Source organism: Phasianus colchicus, chromosome 3 (assembly GCF_987193195.1).
Source record: "Phasianus colchicus chromosome 3, bPhaCol1.hap1.1, whole genome shotgun sequence".
NCBI lineage: Eukaryota > Metazoa > Chordata > Aves > Galliformes > Phasianidae > Phasianus > Phasianus colchicus.
Genome location: NC_143438.1, coordinates 38,197,501 through 38,218,215, shown reverse-complemented (window position 1 = coordinate 38,218,215; position 20,715 = coordinate 38,197,501). Strand labels below are relative to the sequence as shown.

Below are 20,715 nucleotides of genomic sequence, written 5' to 3'. Positions count from 1 at the left end.
TACTTAGATTGATATAATTTTAATCATCTCACTGTTTCATTTATTGAGAGAGTTCTTCACGGGTCATGGTTTCGAGCAGGTGGAAACTCACAGCCACGTGGTGCTTTTTTGACACAGTTTATATAGCAGTGGGGCAGAGACAGATCTGCTTCATACTCATGTGGGTTGAAGAAGAGTGTAAAAGCACGTAGTTGTTCCTATACCTCACTTGTTCTTTGTAGTCAAGGAGTTGCCACCTTGGTGATACCTGTTGGGAGGTGAGGAGGCAGATGTGGGGTTGTTGGCTTCCTGAGAAGTACTGAGCGTAGGTGAGGTAGAGTGCAGCCTGGAGAGCTGTAGGGGTTATGTAACAAGTCTGGGACACATATCTGCTTTGCATGCTTGTATTGTATATGTGACTATTTTAATTTCACACTGAAATTATTGACAGCACCTGTGGGATTTGAATTTTGCATTTTTTATTTGCCTAGCGACCCATTTGCGACTACACTTTACAAAAATAAAATAAGGGAAATATATAATTTTTCTGTGTGTGTGAAGTAGTCCTTAATTGATGCATTACAGCTGACTCGAATCCAACTAGACAAGGTTGCCAGAGCTGGGATTGCAGTCTGGGATTTTTGCTAGAGCACAGAGAAGGATGAACTTCTATTGAAGAGTTAGTGAACAAATGATGAGAAGTGAGGCACAGTCTGCAGGTACGGCATGCAAATAACCAGCCATCTTTTCTGAGGTTTGCAGGTGGCTACTGGAAATGAGCTGAGCAGGTATGGCAGGAAAGGCTTGTTCTGAGACTAGCTGATGCCTTTCTGTGACAGCTGGGAAGCATCCACCTTAGGTGATTACTGCATCTCTGGCTGAAAGTGGTTTGTGATTTCTGTCAGAGATTGATCTAGGTGTGACAGCACTTTAAGGTTTAAATCAAATTATAGGATGACTTTGAATGGGCATGAAGCATGTCAGAAGAGAGTATGGTGGAGAGCCACAAATCCTCTACTTATTAATATAGCTCGAATGTGTGAATTTTTGTCAATGGAGAAGCCACTAATTATCCATCTACAGCCTTTGATAGTGGAAATTTCCAGTGCAGGTACTAGTTCACTGCCGGACAGGTTCTCTGATAAATCAAATGGTCTGAGAGGAAAGAATCCTATAAAGAAGATGGAGAATTGTTCTGAGATTGCAAATTGTCTTGTATAGCAAGGAAAAACTGTTTTTCCCCCCAGGTCATATAAGGGAAGGATGGTGAGGTCTCAGTAGTGGGCTGTGGAAGCACAGTGAGAAAAAGGACCTGTGGTTGCTGCTTGCAGACATTTAAGGATGGACTTGTGGTGCTCAACACTGAAGTAATTTCTTGATATTTCTTAATTGTACTCCAGTTAACACAATTTTCATCTGATCCCTTTTCCATATCAGAAATAGTGTTCACATACCTTTTCAGGGTATGCTTGCATTTGAAAGACTTTGTTCTCTTCTGCTAATAATTGCTGTAGTGTTTTTGAGTAAACAGACAGGATACTGGCTTCCACTAGCTAAAAATATAGACTTGATTACTTTACTTCTATCAAAGTTGATAGTTTATATCATACTTCAGCGAACAAGAGAAAATAATACGATATAAGAATCAGAAAAACACAAAGAAGCAGTATCTGGATCCTTCAAAGGGCTACTGTGACCTGGAGGTTTTATTTTCTCATTTAAAAGGTTAGGTATAACTAACAGGACATAAGTTCAGCCAGTGCTTTACCTCAGTGAGAGATCTTATTGGAAAACAGATCTGTTCAATATATGTGACCTCTATGTACTCAGTTGCTCATAGACCTTCCTTAATTCATGGTTAAGCAGGAAAGCAATTTTGTTTTTACTTCCATAGATAGTAAGTCCAGCTGTTTCGGGAACCTTTCCCCAGTTTAACAATTTGTTAATTTGTCCTCAAAAATGTTTGCTTTTGAAATGAATTTGCATACTTTTTTTTTATCCCACATTGTCTGTATTAACATTACAGTTATTTAGTCTCGGCAGGAAGTACTTACATGTGTGGTCATGGCCTCATTCACTCAATGGGTAACTGAACAAAAAATCTGGATACTTGGATCTGTGGCAAAACTATGAGGTTTACATCATAGCATAAAGCACAGATAAACATTTAGTATTTAATCATTTGTTGAAAGGAAATGCACTTCCAATTCTCAATCACATCGTATTAAAATGAAAAGGGAATAAATGTCAGTATTTTGTTTCTCACCCTTACTCTTCCTATAAATTGAGTTGGTAGCATCAGATTTCTGGTGGTGGCATCTTTTTGGGAGCAGGAAGGTCACACTAGGCAGCTAAGAGAAAGCTTTTGGTAATTGGATTTTGATGGCTAGAGTTTGTGCTGAGCTTCAAAGTCGCTTTCTCTCCCTTCCCCCCCTTCCTTTTTTTTTGTTGGCAAATGAAGCTCAAGGGGATAAAAGGTATTTTAGGAATGGTGGAGAACTATGCTTAGACTAGTGACATAATTACATAATTTTTTATAACGTGGCTCTATTAGCATTTTTCCTGTTGCTCTTTAGTGAATAATCTAAATGGGAAGGAAAGAAAATGTCATACTCATAATACTTGAAGTTTGTGTTGGCTTTGTTTTGCTTGTTGTTGCAATTGTGGCCATTTCCTCCCGGGAGCTTTTAAATAACTAATCCTGGATTTCTTGACCTGGAGAAGCTGAATATCCTATGACTGATTCGCTGAAATCTGTTAGTGTGTAGAATATCCTAAAAATGTGCTTAGAAACAAAAATTAGGCTTATCTGCCCAAGTTTAAGCATGTAAAAGTTTAAACACTTAAATCAAATTAACATAGTTTTAGGTTTGCTAAGCATGTGAGTCTCAGCAATGCTGTTTGTAAATTTGAACTTGACTGCAGAAAATCTTTTGAAGCCAGTGCTTGCTCAAGTGGTAGTCATTGTAGTAGGAGCTCTGTAACCGAGTGCCAAAATGCTGGTTTGATCTCTAGTGCCATAAGGTTTGACACTATACTGAAATTTTGACACTATACTGAAATTACAGCCTTGTGTCTTTTATTGTGTCTATCTTCCTGCCACAATTTCAATTTGCTATATTTGCTATATTGCTTGTTTTTTTAACTTGAGTCTTATAAATTTTGGTTGTGTATAAGAAGCTAATAAAAATTCTTTTCTATTATAGGTACTAAGCCAAATGATCTACAGTTGACAACTCCCATGTTAAAAATGGATGAGGAGGATAATCAGAAGAGAGATGATGCTGATGAGATTTTACAAAATAAGTTGAGAAAAGACTCCCTGAGAAATGCATTAGGAGACAACACTGAATGTGACTCTTTGTCTCAGCAGGGAACAAGGTTAATATCAGATGAAGTTTTCACGAACCTTGAGAAGAAAAGAAAAGAGAATGGCACAAACAAAAGGACATGGTCAGGATCACCAAACTCAGACACTGTTGAAGCAGAGGGACCTGAAAATATTTCCAGAAAGAGAAAGCTGATGTCTTCTGCCGATGAGAAAGACAGTGACAGGAAGTTGCACAAAGTTCTAGCTGAAGAAGAAGATAGCATAGAAGCTGGAGTTGTAAAAATTGAAGGAGTCACTGGCTGTCATGATGATAATGTATGTAATTCACATTTTATGTGCCCACATTGTGATTTCAAGTGTGCTGATGGTGCCATACTGAAAATTCACAAGGAAACTAAACATTCTCAAGAGGATTTAGCTGATGTTCCCGAAAAGTTACCTTCTTCAGAAGAAATCAGTGTTGACTGTAGAGCTGAAAACATGGACAAAGATCTTAAAGGCAAAACACATGATCCATTTTTACCATCCTGCTCTGATTTAGAAAAGCATATACAAGAAAGCCACTCTCAACAATCCAAAGAGCAAACATGCCCTCAGTGTAGTTGCACAACGAAATGTAATTCATCATTACATACACATGCTAAGCAAGATCATGAGAATTCCAAGATATTTTGTTGCGATCTTTGTGGTTTTCAGAGTACTGAGGAAAATCTCCTAAATTCTCATTTCCTTGGCAAGACACACCTTCGACGCCAAAATCTTGCTGCACGGGGAGGATTTGTACAAATACTGACCAAAAAATCCTTTAAAAAAACACAGTCTACTGCAGCCAGAGAGAAGAATGTGAGAGCAAGACCCGGAAGCAGTAAATTAAATGCAAGGACTGCTGATGCAAAAGAATTAAATGTTTGCAATGCATTGGAGGACTCAAATGTAAGCTTGTCTAAACAAAATGATGGCACTGAAATTCTTGCTGAAATGATACCATCTACAAATGGTCCTGCTGAAAAAACAGATAATGCAATAGGAAAGTTGCTTTCTTCCAGTGTAGAAGGAGATAATGAAGGTCATACTGAAAAACTAGAAATACCTGGACCCTCAGATTTCTTGCAGAATTCAGAATTCCCTCCAATTACCAGAAGGCTAGTTAGCAGTTTAAATGTGACAAAGAGATTTGATAGACTGGAACATAAAAGAAATATTGTATTGCTAAGGGCTCCTTTTGGAGGAAATAGATCTTTTAGATTAAAAAGGCAAGTTAAAAGAAGGTACAGCTTGTTGGGTAAGAGAAACAAGTCTGAAACTCGAAGAGCGTACATGAAGCATATCTCCAGCACACAGTTTAAACATAGTGATTCAAGCCCTACATCACATACTGAATTAGAAACAAATGGTAAGAGTCATTGTAATACTGCTGCAGAAATTCAAGATCTTACTCAAGTGAAGCCGAATACTCTTTCTTCTAGCACTACAAATACTAAAAATTCTGAAGTTGAACATATTGCAAATTCTAGCGTTCATCATACTTGCATTGACTGTGGTCACGTCTTTCAGAACAAAGAAAGTTTGGAAATTCATGTTGTAAATTTTCATACAAAAAGTATTCAGTTTCATTGTCAGACATGCAGTTATTCCTGTGGAGTCAAGGAAGATTTGCAGCAACATTGTCAGAATACTAAACACCAGATGGGAAGTTGTAGCTTTAATTGTCAACTTTGTTCATTTACCAGCTTGAATGTGATAAACTTTCAGAGCCATATGAGTGAAGTGCATAATATGTCCCATAGTTGTCCAACTTGTATTCTTTTTTTTCAAACACAAGAAGAGCTGATAAATCATCAAAAAGATGAGAAACATGATAGTTCATTATTTCAACAAGCTACTCCATTGAGTAACAGTGGTCTGACCTTGCAAATGGTAAGTTATGCTGACTCAGTATCAAGCAGTAGCCAAAAACTTGCAAAGGAAATTAAAGTATCAATGAAAACAAAACCTCCAGACTCTTCCATTGTAAATCATAAAAATGAACTAAAACATTCTGTTCTGAATAAAAGCCAGTTTCACTGTAAAAAGTGTTTTTATAAGACGAGATCTTCCACAGTTCTTACAAGGCACATAAAACTCCGACATGCGCAGGAATATCACTTTCTCTGCAAAGCATGTAATCTTTACTCACTGAGTAAGGAAGGAATGGAGAAGCATATCAAAAGAAGCAAGCACCTTGAAAATGCTAGGAAAAATAATATTGGACTGCGTTTTGAGGAATGCATTGAAAAGGTTTGTGTTGGGGTTGGTGGTATTAAAACAGTGACAGATCCTTCCATTTCTGGGAATGAGAATACAGAGTTTGATAAAGAAATTGTACACGTTCCATCCTCTACTGTAGAAAGCATATTGAGAAATAAGGAATTTGTTCCAGTTGATGAAAGAATTGGTGAAAATGAATTGGTTTTAGCTAATGCACCAAAAAGGGGGAGACCCAAAGGCACTATTTCTAGAACATGTACCCATTGTGGTCTTTTGGCCTCCAGTGTTACCAATTTGACTGTTCATATCAGGAGAAAGCACAGCCATCAGTACAGCTATTTGTGTAAGGTTTGCAATTACTACACTGTAACCAAAGGAGATATGGAACGTCACTGTGCAACCAAAAAACATAAAAGTCGTGTGGAAATAGAAGGACATGGAAAACAGAACTCAGAGATCATAGTTAGCCCTGAAGGAGGAAATTTTGAATCTACCAGCAAGAAGGTTAACAGCCCCATGCCTGCATTGTGTGAACATGTTGAGGATAGTAACCAGACCTTAGATTTGGGAAATTCTATCATAGACCATCAAGAAATCGAGCAAGGAAATGGTGAGGTAAATGTTGAAAATGCTAGTAGGTTGCCAGATTTGGAGCATGCTAGGAATTCGTTAAATATAAAGCACGCGTTTCTTGAATCAGCAAAGGATACTCAGGATGGTGACCCCTGCTTCCAGAGAAGAATGGTGGGTGCAAATGACAACAAGTGCATACACTGTGACTTCACTGCTCATTCTTCCTCTTCATTAGAATTGCATGTAAAACGAAAGCATACAAAACAATTTGAATACTACTGCATGGCATGTGACTACTATGCTGTAACTCGTAGAGAGATGATTAGGCATGCGGCAACAGAGAAACATAAAATTAGAAGAGAATCTCATGTTTGTTTGTCTGCGGAGGAAGTAAACACAACGCATATTGCTAAAGAAGGCACAGCTCTGTCCCAAGAGGAGTACCATCACAGTGCAGGAGAACTGAAAACTGTTTTAAGTGAAATGAAATGTGCCAGTGATGCAGCAGAAAGCGATCATACGTGTAAAAGCTTAACAGAGTGTATTGCCTTAGATGAAAATGCATTTCCAGAAATGCCTAAAGAAGGCAGTTCCCAAAATACAGTGGAAAGCGTAGTTGAAGAGGAAACTAAAAATGGAGGAGAAAATATTTTAAGTGAAGGATTCCAGGGAGCTCCTCAGAAAGATAATGCCTGTAAGCCTGATGAAGAGATACCAAGTAAGGAGGCAGGTACTTATGAGTTGCAGAGAAGTGGACATGAGGATCTGCTTAACTCAGGGGATTGCCCAGCAGAGAATGAAAATAGATCAGGTGGCACAAACTTGAAGTCAGGAAAAGGCAAAGAAAACTTGGAAACAAATAGAGATAAACCTGAAGCGGATGGTAGAAACACAGACGTTATTGAAGAAATATCACTGAAAGAAAATAACCCACTTATTCTAAGTCTTCCAGAAACAAAAAGTGCAGCATGGCAATCAAATCTTGCTGGAAACATTGGAGAGATGGTGCAAAATATGCATAGTTTAGAGGGTGACAGAAGTTTCAAAAAGAATCCTACTGGGGAGGAGGAAGAAGCCCTTATGGAAGCACAACATGAAGCAGAAGTAACTATAAATAACAGTATTTGGGAGGCAGATGGCTCAACAGCTGAGGGCATGCAAGAAAGTAGTAATGAGGCTTTAGGAACAGTCACCAGTACTGATGATAAACGAAAGGCAATGCAAAATTTTGGCAAGTTTGATTCTTCTATAGTAAGATTAAAAAGCAATCAAGATGGGGAGCCCATTGACCATTCAGATGAAGGACAGGTGCCAGGTGGAGTGAGAACTGGTGAGTTCGCGGTGAAAGCAGACGCTTCACCAAGTGGTGGGAAAAAGAAGAAGTCAGAAGGCATTTCCCTTGGGGAATTGACACGTATTCGCTGCGATGACTGTGGCTTTCTAGCAGATGGTTTGAGCGGACTAAATGTTCACATAGCCATGAAACATCCTTCAAAAGAAAAACATTTTCATTGTTTACTCTGTGGAAAGTCATTTTACACAGAAAGCAACCTTCATCAGCACTTGGCCAGTGCTGGGCACATGCGCAATGAGCAGGCAAGTGTGGAGGAGCTGCCTGAAGGAGGTGCAACCTTCAAATGTGTGAAGTGCACGGAGCCCTTTGATTCAGAGCAGAACTTGTTTCTCCATATCAAAGAGCAGCATGAAGAACTTCTGCGGGAAGTGAATAAGTACATTGTGGAGGACACTGAACAGATAAACAGAGAGAGGGAAGAGAACCAAGGCAACGTCTGCAAGTATTGTGGGAAGATGTGTAGAAGTAGCAATTCCATGGCCTTCCTAGCTCACATTCGTACCCATACAGGTATGGAAATGCTCTCTTTGCAACTGGTCTCTTTCAGACAGAGTGAATTATTACCGCTGGCCTTTTTCTTGTTTTTAATCTCTTTCACATTTCTTATGAACCGGTATTCATATAGCTTGATGAGCCACTGATGAAATTCAAAATTACCTTTAGGGGTATGAAAATACAGTGATCAAAGGGCAGAAAATGTAAGAACATTTTAAACACAGTCAACCTTCTGCTTTTTGTTTCATATAGAGAGATTTCCTTCCCTTTAATCTAAATTGTAATCATTAATTAGTTCTTAAATTTATATAATGCAGCAGTGGTGTTTTAGGAGAACAGTTAGCTGTTCTAACTTTCTCTTCCTCACAGTTGTTAAATATCTACATTATTTACTTCATTTCAATTCAGTTACACTTTCAGCATTAGATTATGCTTTGTGATAGTAATTTGTGAATACATCATTCCTTAATAAATACCAATAATGAGCATCAAGAGTTTTTTGTAGAAATAAGTTATGGGAATTGGAATAGGTCAGCCTTTTGGGAAGGTAGTGTGTAATGTTGATGTGATGCACAGGAATGCAATACCTGATTTAGTTTCTGTGCTGATCGCACTTTCAATTCATTTTTATGTTTAATTTTAAGTGGAAAATTTAAAAACATTTTTGTAGAAAAATGCATAAGCTGCAGTTCTAAATTTATGTAAAAATTCACTGTGATGTTTCTATAAACCTGCCATACATTCTTTATTTTAAATAGACAGCTTTTCTAAATCACTGAGCTCTGCTTAGACAAGTGGTGTCTCCATGGTTGAATTTATGAGTGGATTTGAATAATAAATTCACATTTCAATGAACATATTTTCATTAAAACTGTAAGGTTTATTTTACTGTACTTTTAAATAATGGCTTATTATGGAAGCTATAGTTTAAATTCATGCAGTATTTGAAACTTAGTGCATGGTTACAAGGAAGAGAACAAAAAGGTAAGAAAAAAGAAACATAGAAGTATGGTAATTCCTGGCATAATCCTAAAATAGTTTTGTAAGTTTTTTTTTAAAAAATGAGGGCATGACTGGACAATAAAGTTTAAAATTAATCTTGGGGAACATGGATGTTGTATTTCAAACCTTTCAAAGTATTTTACTTTAACTGCAGCATTCATGTATGCCAGTAACTCACATACTTAATACTTCCAGCATTACTTTTGTCCTGTCAATAACGTAGTTATCTGTTTTGTTTCACCCAATATCCAACTTTGAATGCAGCGTTAAGTCTTTAGAGGGACAGTCATGCTCACATGGTCAGAGCAGCTTTATAAGCCCTTAATATGCCCTCTTACGGCAGATAAAACGGAATAAAACTAAAGGAGAAGATGCTAATGGAGCTCTCTTTAGAATTCTTTATGCAACTGTCTGGTCAAGACATGTTGCTTATAATTGATGTGTCCATTACTTGAATTCTCTTGTAATTATAGTCAATAAGTCTTGTAAATGTGTTAAAGCTCACTAAAAGCATACAAATTCAAGAACAGAGTAAGGCTAATAATTTAAAATAATCAATGTAGGCATTTCAGCACTTAATTTCCCTTGTGTGTTGATAGCTGATCATTCTTAATCCATTAAGATTTATTTAGTCGTTTACAATGCAAAATAGGTTTGCACTGGTCACTTGTGCCATTTGAAAATGTCCACCAGGTTAAGTGCAGAATGTAGTCCATTAGTCTTCCTTGACTATATGTATTAATTGCATTTAAAATCAAGTTAATGTGGATGTGAAAGTGAGGTAACTATCAATATATGACAAAGCAACCCTACTTACATAAGTTACATCATTGATTGTAACATTTAGTAAAAGTTAGTGTACTTTTTACCATCTGGTCTGTAGGTCTTATCATGAAGTATATTTTCACTGTGCTTTTGAATGGCCTTAAATATGCAAGGCAGTAAAAGAATACGTTTTGTTTTGCAAGTCATTTTTTGAGGTGCTTGTGGAGAGGTTGTAGAAGGGTTTCAGATGAGAGTTTAATCTACGCTTTTTCTCACAGCACCTTTAAATGGATTGCTTTTCTGATGCTATGCTTCTTTCACATAAATAGTAATGCAGAGACTTTTGTTAATAGCTAACGGGAAGAAGGATTTCTCTTTCAATCCCTGTTATCATATTTGTGATCTTGTGTTTCATAGAACCTTTACTTCCAGTCTGTATCATGGCAGTTGAAGCTGAATAAGCATTTTGGGGTTATTGGGAATGGTGGCTGAGGGAAATGACCCACGCTACCAATTGTATAGCCACTGTTAGTGAGGCAAAGTGCATTATTTCTGCCCCCTCTCATCTGTTCCAGGGTAACATCAGGTGCATAACAAGGGGAAAGCTGCAGTTATTTTCCCATCTATTGTTCTGATTATGTGCTTTTTCTAAATATTTCTTCTGTAAGCAGATGCACATACATTTTTCTACATATATGGATTGATATGTAGATACATGTATGTGCGTCTAACTTTATCTAGCTCAATTTTAATTTGAGTAATTGGTGATAGTTAGGGGAGTAAGGAAGAAGGAAAGTTGTAGACAGACAATACTAATGATTTCCATTAATAGAAAAATATCGTTTCAAAATACTGTTAAATAATCTAAGAGATTTTCACATTGCAAATGAAAAGAAAGCTATGCTGGAGAGGAGATAACAAGCAAGTCCATCACGTGTTGACAAGTGAAAATGAGGAAATGTAAAGACAAATACAGGGAGTAGCAGAGGTGGAAGACTTTTTAGTTTTCAATTGATGCAGGTCCCATAAACTTAATTAACAGTCAACATGTGAGGAAAAATCACCTGCAACCATATCATCTTTGTTTTGTTTCTCATCACGTTTCTCAATTAAGGGAAGATTTGCCCAAAGTAAATGTGGTATCTTACTACCCATACCCTAAACGAAGTATGAAATGGTATAATGATGTTTCATGTGGCTCTGCTTACTTTGCATTGAGCCTGAGCTAAAGACACAGTTGTGCCTCCAGATAGAGATGATATTAGCTTAGACCAGGCAGAGATTTTTTTGTTTTGAGTATCTTTTGTGTTAATGTAAGATTAGGATTATTAACTACAGTCATCTCTGCAAAATAACTGCATGATTTAAGAAATTTAGTCTATTTTTAACTTTTTTCCCCCAGTTCTTTAGTTCAGAGCCATATCAATGCATCCCTGGAAAATTTACACTGTGTTTCCATGCTGTAACTTGTGGGTAGATTAATTCTGTGGTTTTTCATTCATTTATTTATTTACTTGAGTCATTTGGTTGGAAAGATGCTATATCAAAAGTATTTGTCAAAAGCCAAATGTGAAGCTAAGGTCACATTAACGCAGTAGATGAGAACCACTGAAGTTTGTGGTAAATATGGCTAAGAAATGGTTAATTGCTTCAGTATTGTTTCAGATAGGTTCAGACTAGATACAGATTTTTTGCACCATTTGTTCAACTTTTAGTCTAATGCCTTCATTGTAAGTATATATTTTTTTCTATCCAAAAACATTGGAAAGAATTTGGCATCAGGGAAGGCATCTCCCTTTCACTTGAGAGGGAGATGCACTGCTTTTGTTTCAGCAGATAAGTACTGAATGTAGCCTGCCAGCAAGTGGATTTTCAAGGAGTTTAAATGGAGATGTTAACAGATACTCAGTGCTGGATATAGGAAATAAATAAATAAAACCTCAAAGCCTCAGTGATTTTTGGGTGAGAGCAGTCAACAGAATAATACATTTATGTATTGTCAGCACACTATAGCTACGATTGGCCTGAACTACAGTTTTTCACAAAGGAGTCATGTAAATGGAAAACAGCAAAGGTCTTGTATGGAAGCCCTGCGGGACACCTGCAGTAACAGAATGAGGAACGAATTTACAATTTAATCAGTAGGAGAGAAACTAAAGGAACACAGAATTGAATCCACTTGGTATTTGAATTCCATGATAGAAAACAGCAATATAAACACCTATAGATTAAAAAAAAATCCTTTCTGACCGTTGGCTTGAAATTATTAATTGTGGAATTAGTCTCTGAGATCATAAGTTAAAACATCAACTTTTAATACTCTTTTATTTAATGCAACGATAGGCTTTTTTATTTGCATGGGCCTCTTTATAGAACACAGTGTTGATTTGAAATGTCACCAAATTAATGATTAATTTAGTTTTATCAGGATCATTTAAATAAACTGGGGTTTTTTGGTGTGATTGATAGAATATGATTGCTGTTAGCTCCAGCCTCAACCTGCTTTTGACATTTAAACATATAAAGCTGACTAGATATAACCATTCAGGTGCTAAATATATTTTACATCTACTTCCAACAGTAGAAATGGAAGTATTAAGAGATCTGGCTTCATTGTCATTGAACTGTGAAATATTCAACCTTGTCTGCCCGTGCTTAGTACTGTTGACTTTTTTATTTCAGTTAGAAGATTAAAATTAAATGCTTCATTTTTCGTCAGCTTTTGGGAATTAAATTGAAATTTAAGACTCTAAAATTTTTTACTAAGATCCTCGATTTCACCAATGGATTCTTGGAGGAGATTCTGTTTCAAGGGCAAAGCAAAAAGGTTCATTGATCAAGTATGATATAGTGTAACATTTTTCTTATCAGAGCTCTTTATGTATATTTATTAAAGAACACATATTTCATATTATGCTTAACTGTATTGGAAGAAGTACTTCGCAAAACATATACTAAATGTAATCTGGAGAATCTGTGACCATATTGTACTTACTTTTAATGGCAGTTCTGTGATTTTAATTTATTGGTTTAAGGATTTAGTGGTCAGAAAATTGGAAAGTGCAATGGCATAAGATGGTATATACGCTCATTCTTGGGAGTAGTGTAACTGCTTTGTAACATGGAGACTGACAAGTGCCCAATTTAGCTATTTCAATAAAAAAAAAATAAAATAATTTTTCTGTAGTCCAGAGAGGATCCCTGTTAATTAAGACGGACAAACAATTTGACTTTTTTGCTGCACTGCTGTGATACAAGAAATAGGCTGGTACTTTTTCCTTGGAGAAATAATTCTAGAGTTCTGCAGCAGACATTTAATATTAAAGTTTGTTCTTGAAATAAATAATAGCCAAAATGTCAATACTTCTGGTTTGCAGAATAATCATAAATTCTTGACCATAAAACAGTCATAAAGGCATAATATTTTATCCACTGTATATTCATACATTGCATGTCATTACAATGGCTAGGTGATGAATCATTTTCTGTGTGTGACAGAACAAATCTGAAATACCAATGCTAATGTAAAATCTATTCGGTGTCGGAAGACTTGTAAAATTACTTTACTTTAAATATACTTGCTTAAAAAAAAATACATTTTCAGTTTACACCAATATCAAACCACTTTTAGACCATTACGTGAGTTTCAGCATTTGAAAATAGTATAAAACGACTTTTGTCATCTTGCTGAAGGGCTATCTCCTTCATTTTAATATTTTTGGTTTAAAAAAAAAAAAAAGAAAAGAAAAAAGTGAATGATTTTCAATAGTTAAGAGGGTAGTTTCCTTAGTCTTGAATCTAAGGAAACTAATGAGTACTGTATAGTATATACCATCTGTGTCCTGGGAGTTATAAATTTATGTGCAAGATGCTTTTTTCGTTAGGCAATAATCTGAAACAGGTTAAATGTGGGATAGGCTTTCTTAAAGGTTATTTTTTCCCAGGAATTTTTATTTCTTTAACCGTGGGTGATATATTATTCTAATTCAACTCATATCTTATGCTAAATTTTACTTAGGATCAAAGCCATTCAAGTGCAAGATATGCCACTTTGCAACAGCTCAGCTCGGAGATGCCAGAAACCATGTCAAGAGGCACCTTGGGATGAGGGAATACAAGTGTCATGTCTGTGGGTGAGTAAATTGAAACAGTTTCCACCATGGTTAACCAGGAGAAGAGTGCAGGATATGCATTGTTTCAGAATTGAAAACTGTGATGTGAGCAAGAGTGGCTAAAATTATGCATGCATATCCTCCTTTCCATTGTTATGGTAAATTCCTTAAATACAGTTATGACATTCTTTTCCCACTTCTAATCCTGCACTGAAGATGAGCAATTTTATGGGCTACAAGGTCAATTTGAACCTGTAATCTGTAAATTGACTAAATTATAGGATGTTCATTCACATTGCCAGGGAGAACTGTAAATTCCATTTAAAGACATAAAAAATATATAATATAGACTTTAGTGTGTGGGGTTTTTTCTTTTGCTATACTGTTATAATTTTAGTACCATTAACAGATTTCTGGACTCCATTAGGGTTCTCATTCTTTACAAAAACAAAACAGAAGGCTAGTTTTTCAAACAAATGCGTCTAAAATATTGCAGGCATAAGACTTTACAAATAAATTGAAGTCTTTTATGTATGCTTGTGTTCTTGTTTGCTACCAAAAAAATCTTGGTTTTCTTTTTTATTTAATCGTTATTTCCTCAGAAGGATCGTTCATAATGTTTAATTGTCCTTCAAATGTGTTGCATTTAATAGGAGGCATTGAGACTCCTTAATGCAAAACTAATTAATTTAGCAGAAATGTTTAAAAGGTTTTAAAATGCCATGGCATATATGGTACATCATAGGACATTCAAAGTTGGATTTTAATACCCTACTTCTGATTAAAAATATATTTTAATGTTATTATGCTAGAGAAATTAACTAATATATGCATCATATAAAAACACTTTACCCAAACCTATGTAACCTGCTATAGCAGTCTTATGGCTAATGTGTAGAACGGCACAGGTTCAATTAAATGATGCAGTGCACACATGAATGGTGTGGTGTGATGTTAGGGATAATATTAAGCGGGAAGGATTTTTTTTTAGTCTTAGTATACTGATCTACTGCAGGACAAAGTGAGTTACACATTCTAAAGGACAAGTGAATCTTCAGCTGAAGATGCAGCTGAGTGATTTTCATTGATTCATCTCTCTGTTTTTCAAATAATTTTGCATGCTGCATTATGAGATACTTTGGATGTTTTTACTCACTTACAAAAATTAATTGCTGACTTCTTGTAACACGAAATTAAAATGTATGAGCCTAATTCTTAAGTCCACTGAATATCAACAGTAGAATAACTTGTGCTACTCTTTATTTTGCAGCATGCTTATAATGAACTTCATGCGTAGTAGCCTATTTTATGTTGTTTGAAAAATCTTATTTGCTGTCTCTGCTTATAGATTGCTGAGAATTTGGCATGGAAGATGATTACCCATTGCAAATTCACTGTTTGCATGGGGCTAAGCTCTTTTCTTTAGAAATTATCAACAATTTTGACATTGGTTCTTTCTTCAATTCCTTTTTAACTTATAATGAAAAGTCATCACATTATATAACTATGTAATAATCCATACAAAATCAGAAATCTTGAAATAGTTAATACTGAATCTTATATTAAAAAAAAAGAAAAAGAAAAAGAAATGAACGGACTGGGCTTCGGTACAGTTTCTCAATTTTCAAAAATTCATTCCTTCCCTTCAGGGTTGAAGTGTTCTTAGAATCTTGTCTCAGAAAATGCACGGCTTGGTTGCAGTTCCTGACACAAATGGTTTAAACAGTAGACTTGAATGTTAGTGATTTGGTAACCTGATTGCTTACTGTATGTTGCTGATATGTGGTCATATCTGGTAACCAAACAGGTACTTATTTTTCATTTCTGTATGTTGTTGTTGTCCATGTTGTTGTTGTAAATTGATAATACAACATCTGTGCTAGATATGACAAAACAATGGGCTGAAAAGACATGCACTACAATATCCGGTGCTCACAAAAATCTGATTTATATACTCGTTCAAATAATCATCTCATTTCACTTAATGTGCACAAAAAACGTATTTTAAGAATTATACATTAACATTGATTTAATTGGAAAAGACATTTTTATACTGTAGCTAACAGTCCTGAAGAATTCAGCAAGATTTGAGGAAGTAGGAATGACCAGGACAGTTTTAACTGTAGTTCAAATGATGAACATGCTATCCTTAAATGTGAAAGAAGAGAAAAAAGTGTAACAGCCTGTGCTGTGTTTCTGCTGTTTTAATTGAGAGGATCAGGCAGTGTGTAGTTTAAAAAACATAAAGTGGCAACATTAAAAAAAAAAAAAAAGCTAGGATTGGCTATCGGATTAGTGGCACTATAGAGCATTGGTACATTAACACCACTGACAATGTCAATTCATTATCATTGATGGCTAAATAATCTTAGAAATGCTCAGTGGACCTATTAGTTCCTGAACATAAGCAGCTCATGCTGCATTTCTTCATTAGCTTTAATTGCTATAAATTTTACCTTTTTAAAAATCATGCTTTAAAAGGTGAAGTGATCTTTCAGGAACATTAACTCTGTAATTTTGTCACAAACAGAAGGTCCTGCACTATGTTTTCTTTTCTGCAGTAGTTAATATTCTATCCTCTGACTTTTAGATTCATAGTAATAAGCCCTTGTGCTGGTTATGAGGATAAATTGTGTTTCAAAAGCTTTTGAATCTTCCTGGACACTTTTTAAAGGTGAAATGTCAGTGCAACACTGTGGTTTCATAGGTCTCAGTATACGACTTCTTCAAAAATTCCCAGATTATTTTTGCTTAAAAAAAAAAAAAAATCTGGTTCAGGGAAGATTCTGTGTCTAAATTTTCCAAGTGCTCCTCATATTTGCATGATACAAAGTACATAAAAGTACATACAAAGTACATTTCACTCAGTTCCTGAAAAACACTATAATTTTGGTGTTTTGTTTTTTTTTTAATTGAAGTTCAGGGTTTGTTTTTCTTCAGCTGCAGAGCAGAAACTACATGATACAGAAATTGGACACCAGTAATGTTTTAACATTTGGAAAAAAACGTCTGCTACTCATTTTCCTTATCGCAGATGTGCGTTAATTTTCTTTTCCATAGCCATAGCTGTAAAATATATCCCCTTATTTCAGAGGTAGTATCTGTTGCCTTCTGTGTGTAGCAAACTGCTGCGCGTTTGAATTTAATTTTTTGTAAGTCTGGTTCCGAATTTGGCAGCCACCCTGAGCAGATGAACAAATTTTGGTTGAACAGCGTTTAAAATTTCTGTTTCATTTGCCTGGTGGAATGCAGTGAGCAGGCTTATCTTGCACTTTTCAAATCTTATGCCTCAGGAGGAACATAAAAAAAAAATGCATTGTTCTGCACTTGAGGTTTTGAACAGAATTTATAGGTGATGTTTGATTTAAAAATGCATCTACTATTCCATTGCCTTTTCTTTTTCTCACCTTTGCTTTCAGAAACAGAGTTTTGGGGTTGTAGTTACATGTTTCATAAAGAATGACTGCTTCTTTCAGTTTTTTCCCCCCCCCTTTCCTTTGTGACCTCTTTAAAAATCTACTGAAAAAGATGGGTGTAAGGTAGGTTTGGATTTGTAGGAAAATTTGTCAGTATTTAAAGCACACAAAACATTTCTTACGACCTTCCTAAAAATTGGAAAGACATTTGTAGTAGCATCTTTATTAAGTTTATTCAACATGTAGTAGCCAAGTCTTTTAAGGAACACTTGTGTATACATGAAGAAAACTGGAGAAGGTGGAAATGGAAATACATGGTTGTTGGTTTTTTTTTTCTCCCTGATTTTTTTTCTGTGGTGTTTTTTTTTTTTTTTTTTTTTTTGGTCTGTTTCTTTTGAGTTGTTTTGGTGGATAGAAATATTGATCTTCTTAGCTCTCTGCTTCTCAGTTCTCATTTTGCTTTTACACTCCTTTTTCTAATTAATTTGTTATAAGATGTTCTGCTAAATAAATACCTTTTTTGGTTTTTAAAAAACCTTGTACAAACAAGCTTTCAGGAGAGTTACAGCATCCTAAGCATGGAAATAACTTCACTTTTGTTAATGCAAAGATGAGTTTCGAGATCTTAATCGGTATACAGCTTAGTATTTTAATGATACTAGTTGCTTGGAGGACATCTAAAGGAAAATACTTATCTGTATATTACATAGGTAGAGTAGAGTGGCTAACAGATATTTCTGCTTTAAAGATACGAATGTGTTTTGACCAGCTGCATCTAACAGTTGGCTGTGCTCCTATGTTGCGTTTTTTAAAGTCTTCTAGATTTTCTGCCTGTTAGTGTCAGGCTACTTAGAGTGAAAGCACACTCTTAAGATCGCTTTCAACAAGCAAAAAAGACTTATTCATAAATTTATTGGTAGGAGCAGGAGAAACATTATATTTTCAAGGATGCCTTAATGTACTGTAATGTAAATTAATTATTTATACTCATGCAGTTTGGGAAATCTTAAATAGAAAGTTGCTACTCTAGTAAAACTATTTTTGTGTGGTATTACCTAGTTTTTGTGCATTAGAAGGGATCTCTGTGTAGATGATTATAATGTCACTTTCTGACCTTTGCAGCTTGAATAATTGTAAATCATTGCTTCATAACGTGTCAGAGAATGTCTGTACTAGGCAATTAAATGGCAGAATATAATAGACCAAATTATTGCCTGTCATGTTTTCAACAACACAGTTAGTATTTGAGTTACACTTAATCATTACGTGCATTAGCAACTTCATTGGAATCCAGCTTCAGGCTGAGCATGAAATACATTACATTATTTAAACCTCTAATGGTAGAAGTCATTTATTTGTGTTGAAGTGTACAACATGCAGAGTTTCATAAAGCAAGGAACACTTGAGAGCTTAATTTATCCAAATCAAAGTCTAAATGCAGATAAACACAAGTGGCAAAAATTAGTAATTTTTATAGGCTGGAAATATTTAAAAATACATGGTTGTGGATAATTGTAGGCAGCAGGAATAAATTAAAATCACTATTTTTAGTAGGTTCTGAAAACTAAAACTGTTGTTTAAATAAATCATCAAATGCATCATGAAATTACATTTTTGAATGAACAATTAATTACACACATCATACCTACAGATGTGCCCAAATCATATGTATTTGGTTCAGCTGTTTAGATTAAAGATTAGCGTGTGTGAAATGACTGCTCCAGACCCGGTACTGTGAGTTTCTTTCTCTGCTTTTTGTCATTTGCTCCAACTGAACACTTGTGTTGGTTTACTCTTTAGTAAAGAAAATGAGTTCAGCCTATGTAACAGCTTTCCAAACCCACAAGCGCATTTAAACAAATTAATAAGAAAATGTTAGAGAAGCTTGTGGAGTAAAATAGCATATGTGTTACATTATCTTGCCAATTTTTGTTTGGTTATCTATCATTTTATTAGATTTGCAAACTCGACCTTCAGCACATAGTCTCTCTTTCTAGTTTTTAAGAAAACTACTTGAAATTGAAGCAATTTATTTTTATTCAGAAAAGCTCCCAGCATCCTTCCACAGCTGGCGCGGGCACCACGCTGTGTTGTGTGATACTTGGCCTTGAGGTCGGCTGGCCATTAGCTGGTAGAGGCCAAGGCAGCAAATGGGAGGCTCCGGTGGGGCCTGGGCAGAGACCCTTCTGTTGGAGCCTGGTACTGCAGATGGTATTGCACAGTCGTAGCCAGCTTTCTGACTTAATAAAACGTGTTTGTAGCCATTTGCGTGCTGAATTAGATTCTAATAATGATTTACTTATACTTGCTGAAGAGAAAAGGTATGTAAGGGACACACTCGTGAGAGTATATATTTGTATTTGAATTAGAGATACTGTTAGTGATTCAGACTAATATCCACTGCATGTAATCTAATTCTAGTGCACTTCCAAGTGGTAATTATCAAGATACACAGTGGTGTGACTATGATATACGCTGTATGTGTAACTGGTGCTTTTATGGACATGCATTTTTAATTTTTTACTGTAGATTGTTCTGATGTTCAGCATGCGTGCATTTCTGTTAGACGGTAGACATCTTACAAAGCAAAGCCTTCATGTCTTGAGAGGCTGTGGCAATTTAAAACAATTGCATGTTTCAGGAATGCTCTTAGTTTTCCTCTAATTAAAACAACTCATTCCTGAAGATTTGGAATTCTCAACAACTTCAAAGTGAAAAACGTGTTTTCCCCTTAGGCCACTAGAAGGGTGAAGCGTGTGCATGCTAGTGGGTCACAGAACCATATAATATACTGAGTTGGAAGGGACCTGCAAGGATCATTGAGTCCAACTCCTGGCTCTACACAAGACCACCCAAAATTCAAACCCTATGTGCAAACACTGTGCAAACACTCCTTGAACTCTGCTAGTCTGAGGCTGTGCCCACTGCCCTGGGGAGCCTGTGCCAGTGCCTGACCACCCTCTGGTGGACAACTTTTACCAGATACCCAATCTGACCTCCTCTGGCACAGCTCTATGCCATTAATCGTGCCAGTGCTTTGTGGTCCGTGGGGCTGATCTATCCCAGGAAGGGGATGAATGAAGCCTGTGGCTGGTCATGACCCCAGCACGGCTTCAGAGCCAGCCCAGCCAGCAGTGCTGCTCCCAGCTGTTCAGGTGTCCAGCAATGTGATTGCTTGCCCTGGGGAAGCATCTCACTCTGCACATACCTTTTGAGAACCAGTGCCAGCTGTGCCCTTGCAGGAAGGACTTGAGTCCTGTCCCAAGCAGACAGGAGTTGTAACTAATGGCAGACTAATGGCAAATTAGGGGCATAAATGCTAAAATCCAGCATACCTACTGAAAGAGAATTCTGTACTTATAACCCATGACTTGGAAGAACTGCCACAAGCATTGAAGAAAGATACTATTAAAAATATCCTTCTACTGGCAGAAGCAGATG

At 36.1% G+C, this 20,715-nt stretch overlaps 1 protein-coding gene across 3 annotated transcripts in view; it reads left to right on the top strand.

Moving 5' to 3' along the window:
• The window catches only part of ZNF407 (zinc finger protein 407), a 351,093-nt gene that overhangs the window by 22,438 nt on the left and 307,940 nt on the right, over positions 1-20,715 (top strand). For all 3 annotated transcript variants that reach the window (XM_031589041.2, XM_090137300.1, XM_090137301.1), the window contains exons 2-3: positions 3,186-7,994; positions 13,765-13,879. In XM_031589041.2, coding sequence (XP_031444901.2) covers positions 3,186-7,994; positions 13,765-13,879 — 4,924 coding nt within the window. The remainder of the gene's footprint in view (positions 1-3,185; positions 7,995-13,764; positions 13,880-20,715) is intronic.